The 13,082-nt window shown below is 43.8% G+C and overlaps 1 protein-coding gene across 1 annotated transcript in view; it reads left to right on the forward strand.

Moving 5' to 3' along the window:
* Positions 1–13,082, forward strand: part of CCDC187 (coiled-coil domain containing 187) — a 148,499-nt gene that overhangs the window by 103,932 nt on the left and 31,485 nt on the right. Inside the window, exon 29 of the mRNA XM_029611872.1 lies at positions 7,519–7,607. Coding sequence (XP_029467732.1) covers positions 7,519–7,607 — 89 coding nt within the window. The remainder of the gene's footprint in view (positions 1–7,518; positions 7,608–13,082) is intronic.

The following is a 13,082-nucleotide window of genomic DNA, read 5'->3' on the forward strand; positions in this document are numbered from 1 at the left end:
CACAGTCAGAGGTACGAACAGCACAGTAGACATCAGTGAAGATTTTATGTGATTTGGAGTGATGAAAGGTATAAAAAGATGAGATTTGTACAATGTACTCTCAACCTAGCTTGATGCACTCTCTACCTAGCTGCTATCAAGCTAGGTAAAGAGTATAATGTACAAATCTCATCTTTTTATACCTTTCAGCAAATGATGAGATTGACATAATTGGCATCACAGAGACTTGGTGGAAGGAGGATAACCAATGGGACAGTGCTATATCAGGGTACAAATTATATCGCAATGATAGGGAGGATCAACTTGGTGGGGGTGTGGCACTTTATGTCCAGGACGGTATAGAGTCCAACAGGATAAAGATCATACAAGAGAGTAAATGCTCAGTAGAATCTATATGGGTAGAAATCCCATGTGTGTTGGGTAAGAGTATAGTGATAGGAGTATACTACCGTCCACCTGGACAAAATGGTCAGACAGATGATGAAATGCTAAGAGAAATCAGGGAAGCAAACCAATTTGGCAGTGCAATAATTTTTATTTATTTATTTATTTAAGTTTTTTTATATACCAACATTCAAGACGGTAGTCCCATCATGCTGGTTCACAAGAAACAGGGGTGCAATAATAATGGGAGATTTCAATTACCAAAAGTACATGCTAGAGCAAACTGCACTTTAAGGAAATATCACATCATACGAGAAGTGCAGGGAAATTGTCAATCCTGACAGAAGACTCCAATCGGATCTCAAAAGTGCAATAAGTTTTTATTGATTCATTAGGCAGCTCCACTGATTTAAATCACAGGTAACTTTACGGCGTCCCCCGACACGGTCCCGTGTTTCGCTTACGGCTGCATCGGGAGGGCTCGCCAGCAGGAATTCACATATGAAGTACTAAAATTAAATAATTAAGAGGTCAGGATGCTATATAGGACTTACAGCCGAACAACAATACAAACAATTTAAACACCACTCTTACCTGACAGCTGGTGTGTTCAATTTTGACAGGGAGCGCACTTGCTCTGAACGCTGTCAGGTATTTAAAGAATGGCAAATGGCGCCAAAAACTACAGGTGAACCAATGACGCGGAGCTGATAGCCCCGTTCATTGGTTCCCATTCCTGTAGCTCGTCATAGCAGCATTGAATGTGACCAAGCTTAACTGTGAGATCTAGGTGAAAAGGAACCATTCTATTTCCCGATTAAGTCCTTTCGGGGTAACTGAATCTAAAATAAAAATCCACCGCTGTTCAATGCGGCCAAGTTGTTCTGCATAACAGCCACCGCGAGCAGGTCGTGGAAACACCTCAATGACAATAAATTTAAGATCTGTGAGATTGTGAGATTTTTTTACCCAATGATCTACCAATGGTTCATTTTCTCTGGAATGCCTAATGTTCGAACAGTGCTCTATAATACGTGTCTTTACCATTCTCGTGGTTTTTCCAACATATATTAGTGGGCACGGGCAGGTAATCACATAAATAACCCCAGAGGTAGTACAATCGGAGTGTGAATGTAAATCAAAGATTCTCTTAGAGACCGGATGGGTAAACGATGTAGTGGGTGCTGTATGAGAGCATATCGTGCAATGACCGCACGGGTAATGTCCTGGTGCGTTAGATAAATTCTGCCGCTGTACAAGGTCTGCATGAACAAGCTTGTCCCGCAAATTTTTCCCCCTACGATATGTAAACCGTAGGGGACCTGGAAATACCGTTTCCATGGACAGTGCTCGCCAATGTCTACGAATCATGGTGGTAATTTGTCTACTTAAGGTGGAAAACGGGAGTATACAGTTAGTAACTGGGGTTTCAGAATGAGAGGATGGGAGGAACAGCAGGTCTCGATTAGTGTATAACGCTCGTTTCATGGCGTGTCTTATCACTCGCCTAGGATATCCCCGGGATAGAAACCGTGCTGACATGATTTCAGCTTGATGTAAATATTCTTCTCGGGTGGTGCACAATCTACGGAGTCTAAAGAATTGGCCCGTGGGTATGTTACTCCTTAGTGAACTCGGGTGGCAACTCTGATAAGCTAACAACGTGTTTCTATCTGTGTCTTTACGATGGATTGTGGTCTGGAATTGATCATCATGGACTGAAACCGTAATATCTAAAAAAGCTAACTGGGATTGATGCCAACAAAAATTAAACTGTAAATTAGAATCACGGGAGTTAAGCCAGTCCATAAACATGAACAATTGTATCTCAGTACCTCGCCAGACCAAAAACACATCGTCAATGTATCTAAGCCAGGTTACAATATGTTGGAACCCTTCTGAGGGGTATATAACCGTATCCTCAAACTCTGCCACAAAGAGGCAGGCCAAGCTGGGGGCCATAGTGGCCCCCATCGCCGTGCCTTTCACCTGTAAATAAAAAGTGTCATGAAATCTAAAGTAATTTTGAGTAAGGGCTAAGGTTGCCAATGTAACTAGTAATGAAGTGGGCACTCTCTGAGGATCTGTACGGGTATTTAGAATTTTTTCTATGACTCTGAGAGCAGCGGGTTGGGGAATGTTGGTGTACAAAGAAACTATGTCTAAAGTGACTAGAAAAAACGTCTCAGTTGGAAACGGAATGGAGTGTAAAAGAGTAATGAAATGTGCCGAATCTCTAATATATGAACGGATACGTGATACAAATGGCCTTAGAAACAGATCCACAAATTGGGACAAAGGCTCTAATAAAGAGCCAATGCCAGCCACGATGGGACGTCCAGGAGGATGTTGAGAATCTTTATGAAGTTTGGGAACCGTGTAAAAAACTGGTGTAATGGGATGTTGAGTTATCAAAAATTTAGCCTCTCGAGTGGTCAGATATCGGCGTTCCACTGCCTGCTCGACAATGATTTTAACCTGCTGCTGTAGCTGAGGAGTGGGATCTTCCAATAATGGTTGGTAGAAAGACGTATCAGAAAGTTGACGCCTAGCTTCAAATATATATTCATTTTTATCTTGAATAACTATCCCCCCTCCCTTATCTGCTGGCTTTATTACAATCGAGTGATCCTGCTGAAGGGTCAGTAACGCTTGAGACTCTGATTTCGAAAGGTTGAATTGGGTGAAATGGCGAGTAGAGGCAAGTGCCCTCATGTCCTGGTCCACTAACCTCTCAAAAGTCAAGAGGAGTGGATCGCCAGGACCTGGGGGCACCCACCTCGACTTTGCCCGAACCAGGGAGGGGTCCGGAGGTGAAGGGACATCTGTAAAGAATTGCTTAATTTTTAACAGTCTATAGAAACGATGAAGATGGACTTTATGATCAAATAAATTCATTTGCACTGTGGGCACAAATGATAAACCTTTGGTGAGCACAGTCAGTTCAAGTGATGAAAGCGGTCGTGATGACAAGTTGAAAACTGAAGGGCGTTCTACAGCCATGGATCGGGTGCCTGATTCGTGGCTCGGGTGGTCCGTGGGGTCTGTTGTGCACGGCCCCGAGAGCGAGTGTTGCGGATGGTTTTGGGGGGAATGCCTGGGTCCGGTGGGCGTTGACCCGAATCTAAAAAAGAAGTTGCTATAGAGGCATAACGCGATGATGCCCCATAGGTAGAAGAACTTGGAAGAGTCGTAGTGGAACTTGCCCCGGAGTCCTGGTGTGGAGGTTGTGAATGTGCAGGTAGTATGTCCTCGCCCGAGGAGTCGCCAGATGAATTGTGAGCAAAAGTAACTTTTCTTAAAGGTTGGGGACGAGACTTGGACATCCATTTGTATACAAAGCCGGACTTGTAATCTGTTTCGTCACGAATAAACTTTTGATGTTTTACAGTCTTTAGGTCAGTCCGGAACTTAGTGAGCTGTGTTAGAAATTCAGAGTGTTCTTGCTCAAAGGTGCTACTCGGCGTGGACTGTTTAATGCTATCCAAATTTTTTTCTAAATCTGCCTGTAAGGAGGTCTGTAAGTGCTTTGTGGTTTCAATAATAAGTACCATGAGATCCAAAGAGCACTTATTCAGGATCTGGTTCCATCGAGTGACAAAATTTATTTTAGATTCAGTTACCCCGAAAGGACTTAATCGGGAAATAGAATGGTTCCTTTTCACCTAGATCTCACAGTTAAGCTTGGTCACATTCAATGCTGCTATGACGAGCTACAGGAATGGGAACCAATGAACGGGGCTATCAGCTCCGCGTCATTGGTTCACCTGTAGTTTTTGGCGCCATTTGCCATTCTTTAAATACCTGACAGCGTTCAGAGCAAGTGCGCTCCCTGTCAAAATTGAACACACCAGCTGTCAGGTAAGAGTGGTGTTTAAATTGTTTGTATTGTTGTTCGGCTGTAAGTCCTATATAGCATCCTGACCTCTTAATTATTTAATTTTAGTACTTCATATGTGAATTCCTGCTGGCGAGCCCTCCCGATGCAGCCGTAAGCGAAACACGGGACCGTGTCGGGGGACGCCGTAAAGTTACCTGTGATTTAAATCAGTGGAGCTGCCTAATGAATCAATAAAAACTTATTGCACTTTTGAGATCCGATTGGAGTCTTCTGTCAGGATTGACAATTTCCCTGCACTTCTCGTATGATGTGAGATTTCAATTACCCCAATATTGACTGGGTAAATGTAACATCAGGACTTGCTAGAGACATAAAGTTCCTGGATGTAATAAATGACTGCTTCATGGAGCAATTGGTTCAGGAACCTACAAGAGAGGGAGCTATTTTAGATTTAATTCTTAGTGGAATGCAAGATTTGGTGAAAGAAGTAACGGTGGTGGGGCCACTTGGCAACAGTGATCATAACATGATCAAATTTAAACTAATAACTGGAAGGGGGACAATAAGTAAATCTGCAGCTCTAACACTAAATTTTAAAAAGGGAAACTTTGATAAAATGAGGAAAATAGTTAGAAAAAAACTGAAAGGTGCAGCTGCAAAGGTTAAAAGTGTTCACCATGCTTGGACATTGTTTAAAAATACAATCCTAGAGGTACAGTCCATATGTATTCCCCGCTTTAAGAAAGGTGGAAGGAAGGCAAAACGATTACCGTCATGGTTAAAAGGTGAGGTGAAAGAGGCTATTTTAGCCAAAAAAACATCCTTCAAAAATTGGAAGAAGGATCCATCTGAAGAAAATAGGATAAAACATAAGCATTGTCAAGGTAAGTGTAAAACATTGATAAGACAGGCAAAGAGAGAATTTGAAATGAAGTTGGCCATAGAGGCAAAAACTCATAATAAAAACTTTTTTAAATATATCCAAAGCAAGAAACCTGTGAGGGAGTCGGTTGGACCATTAGATGACAGAGGGGTTAAAGGGGCTCTTAGGGAAGATAAGGCCATTGCAGAAAGACTAAATGAATTCTTTGCCTCCGTGTTTACTAATGAGGATGTTGGGGAGATACCAGTTCCGGAGATGGTTTTCAGGGGTGATGGCTCAGACGAACTGAACGAAATCACTGTGAACCTGGAAGATGTAGTAGGCCAGATTGACAAACTAAAGAGTAGCAAATCACCTGGACCGGATGGTATGCATCCTAGGGTTCTGAAGGAACTCAAAAATGAAATTTCTGATCTATTAGTTAAAATTTGTAACCTATCATTAAAATCATCCATTGCACCTGAAGACTGGAGGGTGGCCAATGTAACCTCAATATTTAAAAAAGGCTCCAGGGGCAATCCGGGTAATTATAGACCAGTGAGCCTGACTTCAGTGCCGGGAAAAATAGTGGAAACTATTTTCAAGATCAAAATTGTAGAGCATATAAAAGACATGATTTAATGGGACACAGTCAACATGGATTTACCCAAGGGAAGTCTTGCCTAACAAATCTGCTTCATTTTTTTGAAGGGGTTAATAAACATGTGGATAAAGGTGAACCGGTAGATGTAGTGTATTTAGATTTTCAGAAGGCGTTGACAAAGTCCCTCATGAGAGGCTTCTACGAAAACTAAAAAGTCATGGGATAGGAGGCGATGTCCTTTCGTGGATTACAAACTGGTTAAAAGTCAGGAAACAGAGAGTAGGATTAAATGGTCAATATTCTCAGTGGAAAAGGGTAAACAGTGGAGTACCTCAGGGATCTGTATTGGGACCGGTGCTTTTCAATATATAGATAAATGATCTGGAAAGGAATACGACGAGTGAGGTTATCAAATTTGCGGATGATACAAAATTATTCAGAGTAGTTAAATCACAGGCAGACTGTGATACATTACAGGAGGACCTTGCAAGACTGGAAGATTGGGCATCCAAATGGCAGATGAAATTTAATGTGGATAAGTGCAAGGTGTTGCACATAGGGAAAAATAACCCTTGCTGTAGTTACACGATGTTAGGTTCCATGTTAGGAGCTACCACCCAGGAAAAAGATCTAGGCATCATAGTGGATAATACTTTAAAATCATCGGCTCAGTGTGCTGCAGCAGTCAAAAAAGCAAATAGAATGTTAGGAATTATTAGGAAGGGAATGGTTAATAGAACGGAAAATGTCATAATGCCTCTGTATCGCTCCATGGTGAGACCGCACCTTGAATACTGTGTACAATTCTGGTCGCCGCATCTCAAAAAAGATATAGTTGCGATAGAGAAGGTACAGAGAAGGGCAACCAAAATGATAAAGGGGATGGAACAGCTCCCCTATGAGGAAAGGCTGAAGAGGTTAGGGCTGTTCATCTTGGAGAAGAGACGGCTGAGGGGGGATATGATAGAGGTCTTTAAGATCATGAGAGGTCTTGAACGAGTAGATGTGACTCGGTTATTTACACTTTCGAATAATAGAAGGACTAGGGGGCATTCCATGAAGTTAGCAAGTAACACATTTAAGACTAATCGGAGAAAATTCTTTTTCACTCAGCGCACAATTAAACTCTGGAATTTGTTGCCAGAGAATGTGGTTAATGCAGTTAGTGTAGCTGGGTTCAAAAAAGGTTTGGATAAGTTCTTGGAGGAGAAGTCCATTAATGGCTATTAATCAATTATACTTAGGGAATAGCCACTGCTATTAATTGCATCAGTAGCATGGGTGCTTCTTAGTGTTTGGGTAATTGCCAGGTTCTTGTGGCCTGGTTTTTGGCCTCTGTTGGAAACAGGATGCTGGGCTTGATGGACCCTTGGTCTGTCCCAGCATGGCAATTTCTTATGTTCTTATGTTCTTATGTTCATTACTCCAAATCACATAAAATCTTCACTGATGTCTACTGTGCTGTTCGTACCTCTGACTGTGCATGTATAACTGCCCCCCAAAACCTAGCACACCACCAAAACCTCACCTCGAGTTCAGAATGCTCCCTCTTACAGTATATAAAAAGTTGACTAATATGCATGCTTCCCCAGAGTCTCTCTCTCTCTCTCTCTCTCAAATATCCTGCTTCAGATACACAAAAGCATGTGTTACCTTATCACACGCAATGTTAAGTACCCTTCATTTTCAAAAACTCCTCCCACTTCACTAAATTTAAAAAAATATACATATGCATCTTCCGATATGTTATTTATCGTATGCGTTCACCCTAACACAATTTGATAAATGACCCTGTTAGTTTCCCATTGGTTATTTATTTTCTTACAGGGGGAATCGGGATCAGATACATGAAGAAACAAAAGTTCCTTATGCTCCGGGATGGAAAATCCAGGAACCTCCAACACCTCTCCAGCAAGGTAAACTATTTGTGTTAGCCAATAAAGCTTTTGGGTTTGCACAAGCCTTTTTAACAGTGATTTGGAATATTTGCAATATTATCAGTATAAATGCTTCCCTATAATTTCACAAATTTTGAATATTAAAGGCCAATTAATTTTTTTAATGCAAATCAAAGGCATAAGAACATTTTGAATAAAATTACCAGCTGCATATTTAATGTAGAGTCATAATCTTCCAAAGAAGATCTTCCTAAAAGCTAGCAATGTTTGTACCAACATTTTTTATTTTTCCTTCCATTGCATGATTGTGCTATTGTAAAATTCCTATAAATAAAAAATTTAAAAAAGCTATTAATGACATGCACACGTTCATTACCTCATGCTCTGTAGGGATGTGAATCGTGTCCTCGATCGTCTTAACGATCGATTTTGGCTGGGAGGGGGAGGGAATCGTATTGTTGCCGTTTGGGGGGGTAAAATATCGTGAAAAATCGTGAAAAATCGAAAAAACGGTAAAATCCCAAAACCGGCACATTAAAACCCCCTAAAACCCACCCCTGACCCTTTAAATTAAATCCCCCACCCTCCCGAACCCCCCCCCAAATGACTTAAATAACCTGCGGGTCCAGCAGCGGTCCGGAACGGCAGCGGTCCAAAACGGGCTCCTGCTACTGAATCTTGTTGTCTTCAGCCGGCGCCATTTTCCAAAATGGCGCCGAAAAATGGCGGCGGCCATAGACGAACACGATTGGACGGCAGGAGGTCCTTCCGGACCCCCGCTGGACTTTTGGCAAGTCTTGTGGGGGTCAGGAGGCCCCCCCAAGCTGGCCAAAAGTTCCTGGAGGTCCAGCGGGGGTCAGGGAGCGATTTCCCGCCGCGAATCGTTTTCGTACGGAAAATGGCGCCGGCAGGAGATCGACTGCAGGAGGTCGTTCAGCGAGGCGCCGGAACCCTCGCTGAACGACCTCCTGCAGTCAATCTCCTGCCGGCGCCATTTTCCGTACGAAAACGATTTGCGGCGGGAAATCGCTCCCTGACCCCCGCTGGACCTCCAGGAACTTTTGGCCAGCTTGGGGGGGGGGGCCTCCTGACCCCCACAAGACTTGCCAAAAGTCCAGCGGGGGTCCGGAAGGACCTCCTGCCGTCCAATCGTGTTCGTCTATGGCCGCCGCCATTTTTCGGCGCCATTTTGGAAAATGGCGCCGGCTGAAGACAACAAGATTCAGTAGCAGGAGCCCGTTCCGGACCGCTGCCGTTCCGGACCGCCGCTGGACCCGCAGGTTATTTAAGTCATTGGGGGGGGGGGTTCGGGAGGGTGGGGGATTTAATTTAAAGGGTCGGGGGTGGGTTTTAGGGGGTTTTAGTGTGCCGGCTCACGATTCTAACGATTTATAACGATAAATCGTTAGAATCTCTATTGTATTGTGTTCCATAACGGTTTAAGACGATATTAAAATTATCGGACGATAATTTTAATCGTCCTAAAACGATTCACATCCCTAATGCTCTGTCACAGAGAAGTTAAACTTTCCAACGTCAAGGAAACTATTTGTTCTTTATGACATCCAACTGAGCTAAATAGTCAGAAAGGTCCTTGCATCATCATGTATCAAATCTAGAGCAATGCATAAAGTTCTTCAGACAGATTCATAACTTTATTTCATGTTTCTTGTAGGTGATGTTAATGACAGAGTATAAAAGTTTTACATGATGGTCACTGAACGGGCAATTCTGAATGTCCTCAAATTGCTTGTAGGCCTGTGGGCACTAGAGACCCAGAAGAATTTCCCTTTGAAAATTTACAGGCCTGCTGGTGCCACAGGTATTTCTGTATCTGGGGGCTTTGCACCTACTTTACAACAAGTGCAAAACTGGCACTGTAAAGCATCAAATGTCTATTTCAAAATGAAATCCCTGAGTGTTGCTTGACAGCCCTCCACCCCTGGCCCTTTGCTGCTGAGATGAAAATATTTGCACTGTAAAACAGCATAGGTACTTTTATCCATGGGAATGGGGGGAGGGGACAATTCAGAACCACCAATTTTACTCGGGTAACTAGTTAGTTAGCCAGGTAAAAATATTTGAAAATGTTCATCTCTGTGCACATGCTGTAATCTGGTATACAATGGGCTGGATTTTAAAAGCCCTACATGCGTAAATCCAGAGGATTTACACACGCAGGGGAGTTAAGCGCGCCGGGCCTATTTTAAAAAGGCCCGGCGATGTACCTAAAACCCCGGAGCTTGCAAAAAGGGGCGGTCCAGGGCGGGGCATGGACGGGGTGGTCCAGGGCAGAGCAGGGGCGGTGCCAAAGGCTTCTGACATAGCGGCCATTTGCCGGCAGACAGGCGCAAAAGGTTAGATAAACATTTTGGGGGGGGGGGGGGTTAGAGTAGGGCTAGGGGGGGAAGGCTAGGGGAAGGGGAGAGAAGGTTAGGTTAGGGGGAAGGGAAGTTCCCTTCCAGGCCGCTCCGATTTTGGAGCGGCCTAGGAGGGAACGGGGGAAGCCTGCGTGCGTCGGCGCTCGCAATGTGCTCTAGTGGGCACCCCCTTATGCGCATCGAACCCCGATTTTATAACATGCGCACACAGCTGCACGCGTGTTATAAAATCGGGCATAGATGTGCATGTGCCAGGTAGCGTGCGCACATGTATGCCCGTGTGCATGTCTTAAAATCTACCCCAATGTGGGCTGGATTTTCAAAAGGTTACGCACGCCAAGCCTATTTTCAAAAGGCCTGGCTACATGTGTAAGTCCCGGGGCTTTACTAAAGGGGCGGGTAAGGGGGGCAGGGAATGAGTGGGGCATGGGTGGGGTGGGGCGGTCCGGGGGTGGAGTGGGGCAGGGTCAGAGGCTTCTGGCATAGAGGCCATTTGCCGCTGTGCGGGGGATTGTGCGTCATCAGTTGGCCGGCGCGCGCAAAAACAAAAGTCAAAAAAAGAAAAAGGTAGGGGGGAAAGGGCAGGGGAGGTAGAGGAAGGGAAGAGAAGGTGGGGTGGGGGGGTAGGGAACGGGGGGAGGCAGCAAGGCTCAGCGTGTGCAAGGTGCACTTGTGCACCCCCTTGCGCGTGCCGACCCCTGATTTTATAACTTGCACACACAATCCATTCGAATATTAATTTTAAATTTGCATACACATTTCGTGATGCTGTATTTATCACGTGCATTACAGCATTATCTTAGCATTAGGGCCTTAACGCGCGCAATAATGCCCTAACGCATTTTGATAAATGACCTTGTTAATTAAATCTTTATTTTCTCCAAAGAAATCTCTTGAAAAATATCCAAACTGTGCAATTAAGTAGTTAAGAGTTCCAAAAAAAGTATGAAAAGTAGTGGGGGAGAATGGGCATCCTTGATGAGTTCCCTTCTCAAGAAAAACTCCTGAGATAACATACCATTAATCAGAAGTTGGGCCATAGGTTTGTTATATGATAGGGATGTGCAGCAGGGATGGATTCATCCCATTCGGGATTCGTATTCGTAGGGGCCCAAATCTGTTGCATCCATTCTCGGAAGCCCCCGATCCGTTCATATGTCAAAATTACATTCGTTCCCCCCAAAAAACCCCATACCAACCCTTTAAAGTTGTGTATCTACAACCCCCCACCCTCCTGACCCCCCCAAGACTTGCCAAAAGTACCTGGTGGTCCAGCGGGGTTCCTGGAGCGATCTCCTGCCAGTATTCAAAATGGCACCGATAGCTTTTGCCCTTACTATGTCACAGGGGCTATCGGCGCCATTTTGAATACCGGCAGCCGACAGCCCAAAATAAAAGGAAAAGCATCTCCCGGTAAAATAAAAATCCGAGCTTCCAGTGTAAATCACACTGTCAGTCTGAGATGCCACTAAACTCCAAAGTCACTCAGGAGTATATGAGAAAAAGAAAAAAAATATATTAGGCCCAAATAGTCCCTCATGGAGCTCAAAAATATCTATACAGTATCCATAAAGACGTTCAACTCCTCTTTATCAGTAAACTTTCTTGTTTCTCCTTTATGGAAAGCCTTAAGCTGAGCCAGATACTGCAAAGAAAACTTAATTCCTTTCTGGAAAAGTTGAAAACAATATGGCAACATCTCCTTGTACGAAGCCAAAACTCTTGCCAAATAATCTGGAAAAAGCAATATCTTAGAATTTTCATACTTGACTTCCTTCTTTTTGTGGTAAGCATACAACAGCTTCATTTTGTCTGTAAAATTAATATATTTCACTATCACTTGCCTTGGTCAGGAGGTAGTTGCAGTGTTAGGACCCCAATAATTGAGCTCGCTTTGCAAGCAATGGCCTATCATGCACCTCAAAGTCCATCACCTCCAGCAATCACACCAGTGAAGCAAGGCCTAACCTTAGAGATCCTTTGGCAAACCCAAAATATGGACATTATTTCTGTGACTATGATGTTATTGAGTTTATCTTCAAGGGCTTGATTATTTTGGCGGAGTTACACTAAGGAAACATCAACGACATCTACGCCCTCGGTAGATTATAAAACTCTCTGATTGATAGTAGTGATAAGCATATTGTGCTGTTCCTCACATGTAATTCATCTAACAATGATTGTATTTTCTGAAGCTTATCATTTACCACAGCCAAGATTGCCCAGGTCAGTTCCCTCAACAGAACCTCTGAAATTTCTTCCATCATGCTGGGGGTCTCGAGCATCATCTTGTCTCCCCCAGCCACACTTTGTTTTTCTGAACTGGCTCTCTTTTATTTACCTGACATCTCTGATGTCTTCCAAAAAACAAAATTATCCATGTATAACCTTGTCAATTCTAAAGCAAGAATCTGTAAATGGTTCCACAAATATTGAAGAAGCAGCAACAAATGCCACTGGTTTCCTAGGAGCTTAGGCAGACAACCTCCACTCAGCAGTCCTTCATCACCGGAAGTCATATTTAGCCATAACTTCCCAAGAGTCCACCTTGTGTCACAGGCTTTGAAGAGTGGACTCTGGGATCACTGACTGACAGGTTTAAGGCATGGTACAGAAATGTGAGGCAGAGTTATGGTTAGGCAGGCAGAGGTTGTTCAGAAGCAGGAGACAAACAAGGATCAGGCCAGTTTTCCATCAGTGGAGGAGGAATGAAGAATCAGGACGATCTCTACTCCATTCTTCCCATTTACCATCCCGTTTTACTTCATATTCAGTGAGTTTACCACAATCTCCATCTCTTTGAAAGACTGAACTCTTCCTTAATAAATCGCCCTCCATCTGCCCCTATTACAGCAGGTCCTGAAAAGAGGAGGCAGAGGCACTGCAAGGAAGCCAGAGAAATCCTTCCAGCAGCAGTAGCTGCTTAGAGCTGCCTGGACTGAGGGAGGTCAAGGACCATGATCTTTCACTCTCATGCAGCACCTCCATAACTGGTGCAGCTGACTCAGCAGTGGCTCAGGGAACAAGAAGAGAAGGCAAGGACTTGGAGGGATAAGTAGATACTCTGCCTTTCCTTTTCCTCACAATTCTTCAGCCAGTGAAAGCAAATTCA

This window comes from Rhinatrema bivittatum, chromosome 8 (genome assembly GCF_901001135.1).
Source record: "Rhinatrema bivittatum chromosome 8, aRhiBiv1.1, whole genome shotgun sequence".
In the NCBI taxonomy this organism is placed as follows: Eukaryota; Metazoa; Chordata; class Amphibia; order Gymnophiona; family Rhinatrematidae; genus Rhinatrema; species Rhinatrema bivittatum.